The sequence below is a fragment of the Neovison vison genome, chromosome 11 (genome assembly GCF_020171115.1).
Source record: "Neovison vison isolate M4711 chromosome 11, ASM_NN_V1, whole genome shotgun sequence".
Classification (NCBI taxonomy): Eukaryota; Metazoa; Chordata; class Mammalia; order Carnivora; family Mustelidae; genus Neogale; species Neogale vison.
In genome coordinates this window covers 178,143,987-178,148,499 of record NC_058101.1, presented here as the reverse complement: position 1 = coordinate 178,148,499, position 4,513 = coordinate 178,143,987, and the positions used below count along the sequence as shown (strand labels likewise).

Sequence of the window (4,513 nt, the reverse complement as noted above, 5' to 3'; positions counted from 1 at the left end):
GAGCGAGCCCACCCGCCCCGGGAGCTCGCCTCCCCGGTGCTCCCCCTCCCTCCCCGCCCCCCCAGTGGCGCTGCCTCCTCCAAATGAGCGATTCGCCCGCTGGATCTAACCCAAGGACACCCGAAAGCAGCGGCAGCGGCGGCGGCGGGAAGAGGCCGGCGGTGCCGGCGGCGGTGTCCCTCTTGCCCCCGGCGGACCCCCTGCGCCAGGCGAACCGGCTCCCTATCAGGGTCCTGAAGATGCTGAGCGCTCACACCGGCCACCTCCTGCACCCGGAGTACCTGCAGCCGCTGTCCTCCACTCCCGTCAGCCCCATTGAGGTCAGTCTCCTGGTCGCTGCCCGCCCAGCGCCGGCCCCATTCCGCCCACCACTGCCGGGCCCGCGGCCCCACTCCCTGCGTCCCGGGCTCGGTGCGACGCCCAGGTCTGGCCGCGCCGGTGGACGGGGTGAGGCGGAACCGAGAGAACAGGGATCGGAGACCACCGGGTTCTCCTCAGGCTTTTCCGTGGAAGGTTCGCCTTCCACACTCGCCTTTCGGAACTACGTGTTTTCTCTCGGATTGGGTTTGCTCTTGGGAGTCTCCACTGGGTCCTTTACTTTTCCTCTGACACCCAGTTCCCAGACGAGAGACGATCTCTCCTGGGCCTTTCCTGCCCCCGCCCCCCAACACACACACGGGTGTGGGCTCTTTGAGGTCGGATCGCCCCCGTCCCACTCCACCTCTGTCCCATCCGGTTAGAGCGCTCTACGCCCCGGCACTCCCGATCCCAGGTCTTTCTTCCTCCCACCGCCCTGGGTGCCCTCCTCGGGAGGGAGGGGCCACTAGGAGAGCGCCCGCGGCCGCCCTGGCTTTCGAATGCGTTTCTCCCGGCTCCTACCTCGCGGCGCCACCGCCAGAAACCCGTCCCAAGCGAAGTTCCCCAAACTGAAGTAATAAGTTTTCTCCTGGACACAGGGGAGGGGGAGATTAGAAGGTAGGGGGCGAACACAGCCCCTCCCCCAGCCCCGACTCCAGACCAGTCACCTGCACCCGCGGCGGCCTCTGGTGGACAGCTTCCACTGCCCCATTTGCCCAGGCCTATGCCGCACTCTGGGACCCAGTGGAATGAGGGATCCCACTCGGTCTCTGCGAGCGCAGTTCCACACTACTGCGCCGCCCCTCCCGCCTTGCTCTCTGAGGGCCTTGCTCTCAGACCCTCTCCCTTAGGCCTGCCCGCCCCGTCGCACCGCCGCCGGGAGACCCCGTGCCCACCCGGCTCCCCAGACACCCCGCTTGCTCCGTCGGTTTGGTGGTCTCACCCCCTTCTCCCTTCCGTTGCCGCTGTCTCCCACAGCTGGACGCCAAGAAGAGTCCATTGGCGCTGCTGGCCCAGACTTGCTCGCAGATCGGCAAGCCGGACCCACCGCCCTCGTCCAAGCTCAACTCGGTAGCAGCGGCGGCCAACGGGCTGGGAGCCGAAAAGGACCCTGGCCGCACCGCGACGGGAACTGCCTCCGCGTCTGCGGCCCTCAAGCAGCTGGGGGACTCCCCTGCAGAGGACAAGTCCAGCTTCAAGCCCTACTCCAAGGGCACCGGCGGCGCCGACTCTCGTAAAGACAGCGGATCCTCCTCCGTGTCCTCCACCTCTTCCTCATCCTCCCTGTCTCCGGGAGACAAGGCGGGCTTCAGGGTCCCCAGCGCCGCCTGCACGCCCTTTCCCCCGCATGGAGCGCCGGTCTCTGCGTCGTCGTCGTCATCCTCGCCTGGTGGCTCCCGGGGCGGCTCCCCGCACCACTCTGACTGCAAGAACGGCGGTGGGGGTGGCGGCGGGGAGCTGGACAAGAAAGACCAGGAGCCCAAGCCCAGCCCGGAGGCTGCGGCGGTGAGCCGCGGCAGCGGTGGGGAGCCCAGCGCCCACGGGGGTGGCGCGGAGGCTGGGGCCTCCGGGCGCAAGTCCGAGCCGCCCTCGGCGCTGGTGGGGGCCGGCCACGTGGCGCCGGTGTCCCCCTACAAACCGGGCCACTCCGTGTTCCCGCTGCCACCCTCCAGCATCGGCTACCACGGCTCCATCGTGGGCGCTTACGCCGGCTACCCGTCCCAGTTCGTGCCTGGCCTGGATCCTAGCAAGTCCGGCCTCGTGGGAGGCCAGCTGTCGGGGGGCCTGGGCCTGCCACCGGGCAAGCCCCCCAGCTCCAGCCCGCTCACCGGGGCCTCCCCGCCCTCGTTTCTGCAGGGATTATGCCGCGACCCCTACTGCCTGGGAGGTTACCACAGCGCCTCGCACCTCGGCGGCTCCAGCTGCTCCACTTGCAGCGCGCATGACCCCGCAGGGCCCAGCCTGAAGGCGGGGGGGTACCCGCTGGTATACCCCGGGCACCCGCTGCAGCCCGCTGCGCTCTCATCCAGCGCCGCCCAGGCCGCTCTTCCCGGCCACCCGCTCTACACCTACGGCTTCATGCTGCAGAACGAACCGCTGCCGCACAGCTGCAACTGGGTGGCGGCCAGCGGGCCGTGTGACAAGCGCTTCGCCACCTCGGAGGAGCTGCTCAGCCACCTACGGACTCACACGGCCCTGCCGGGCGCGGAGAAACTTCTGGCCGCCTACCCCGGGGCTTCGGGCCTGGGAAGCGCCGCCGCAGCCGCCGCAGCGGCAGCCTCCTGCCACCTGCACCTCCCCCCGCCCACCGCCCCGGGAAGCCCCGGGTCGCTGTCATTGCGGAGTCCACACACTTTGGGGCTAAGCCGGTACCACCCCTATGGCAAGAGCCACTTATCCACAGCCGGGGGCCTGGCCGTGCCCTCCCTCCCCACAGCCGGACCCTACTACTCACCATATGCGCTGTACGGACAGAGACTAGCCTCAGCCTCCGCACTGGGATACCAGTAACTACAGCTCTTGCTCCTACCCAACCCTCTTCTCCTTTCTCCCTCCTCCCCCCCAACCCTGTTCCCCCCTCACCGCCGCAACCTCCACTTCTGCTTGTCCCTGCCAGGATCCCTCCGGCCCAGACCCTCCCCACCGGACTGTGTATTTATTTACTATAATGTTAGCTTACAAGCTGGGAATATAAGTGCATTAACGGCCCACACGAGTCAATGGTATGCAAAAAGTCTGTGTTCCCCAAATAATAATATTAATCACACAAGTAACTACATGTTTCCCACCCCTCTTCCTTTATTTTTTTTTCTTTTTCTTAGATGTAAGGTTCTTTTTTTCCTTTTTCTTTTTTTTTTTTTTCTTTCTTTCTTTTTTTGATTGGTTTGGTTTTAGGGGGAGGAGGGAGAGTTGGGGTTCTGGGGTTCTTCTATTTGTTTTCCCTTCCTGGGGAGTTTCTTGCATGCTTCCTAACCGTTAAGACTACATTTCCCCCTTCTCTTTTCCCCCTCTTTCCCCTTCATTTCTTCTTGTTTCCTTACATTTGAGATTCTGTTTTATCCTTTGTACAATTAACAGAGAGGAGATATTTTTTGTAACTCGTTTGCGGGGATGCAGGGATCCGCCTTGGTGGCAAGAGGTCTTGTGTTCTGTTGACCCAGAACTCTGCTCTGTGACTCGTCCCCTGCAACCCTCTTCTTCTGGGGTCCTTGGTCTGCACCCTGGCCCCCCAAATTAGAGCCTTGCTCCTCTGTCTTGCTGTAAGCACTAAGAGCCCTGACCCCACCAGCAGGCTCCCCTGTGAGAGACCCAAGCGGCCTCTGACAGCCTTTCTACCTTCCAGACTTCTCATGGCCCCAAACACCCGGTAGTCACACTGCCTGCTGGTGGGGGACCTGTAGGGCTTCTCTTACTCAGTTAAAAGTCCTAGGAGGCCCTGCTGGTGAAACTTTGCTCTTAATATTTTGCAAAGTGCATTGGTAGTCCTGTTTTATTCTCCTTTGTGGGGGGCAGTGGTCCCCTGTTGGTAAGGGTATGGTCAGTGATTCTTGCTAGATCCCTCCAAAGCAGACCAGTGGCAATATCAGAGGGCAGTACAACCTCGGTAGCTCCATTGGGGGACAGTTGGGGAGCCCGGGAGTACACGGATCACAGTAGCCCCATCACCCCCTCCCAGGCCTGACCCAACAGAATCCCCAAAGTTGGCCGTGGGCTTCCGTGGGCTCCCTCAGTGACTGGGATCGAAGACTCCGACCCCTGGGTCTTCTCCCCACACCTTCCCTCCCTCCTGGTCTTGTGCAGCAGTGCGGGGGGGGCTGTGGAGCCTGTTTGGGATGGATAGAGCTCTCCCTTGGTAAGACTTATTTTGTTAATAAATGGAATACTTGGCTATATTCACACCGTGGTGTCTTTCTCTCTTGCCTACCCCACTGTCCCATTTCCAGACACCTGAGATATCCTTCTTTTATTCTTGTTTAAATACTTTATGGTTTCCTTCTGAGATTTCCGTTCAAGGTTGAGTTTAATGCCTTCCTGGGGGGGGGGGGGGATGGGGGTAGGAAAAAAACACAAAACTTCTGCCAACGCATTACGAATAACATAAAACCGCCTTTATGGTCCCCCCCCCCCCGCCACGGTTATTTAGCTCCTAGGCTCC

General features: G+C 62.2%; 1 protein-coding gene across 1 annotated transcript; it reads left to right on the top strand.

Annotated features, from left to right (window-relative positions):
- Positions 1–4,254, top strand: ZNF703 (zinc finger protein 703). Its single transcript, XM_044225398.1, has 2 exons — positions 1–320; positions 1,336–4,254. Exons 1-2 carry the CDS (start codon positions 84–86, stop codon positions 2,866–2,868), a joined length of 1,770 nt encoding a protein of 589 aa, XP_044081333.1. The 5' UTR covers positions 1–83; the 3' UTR covers positions 2,869–4,254.
- Positions 4,255–4,513: the final 259 nt, after the last annotated feature.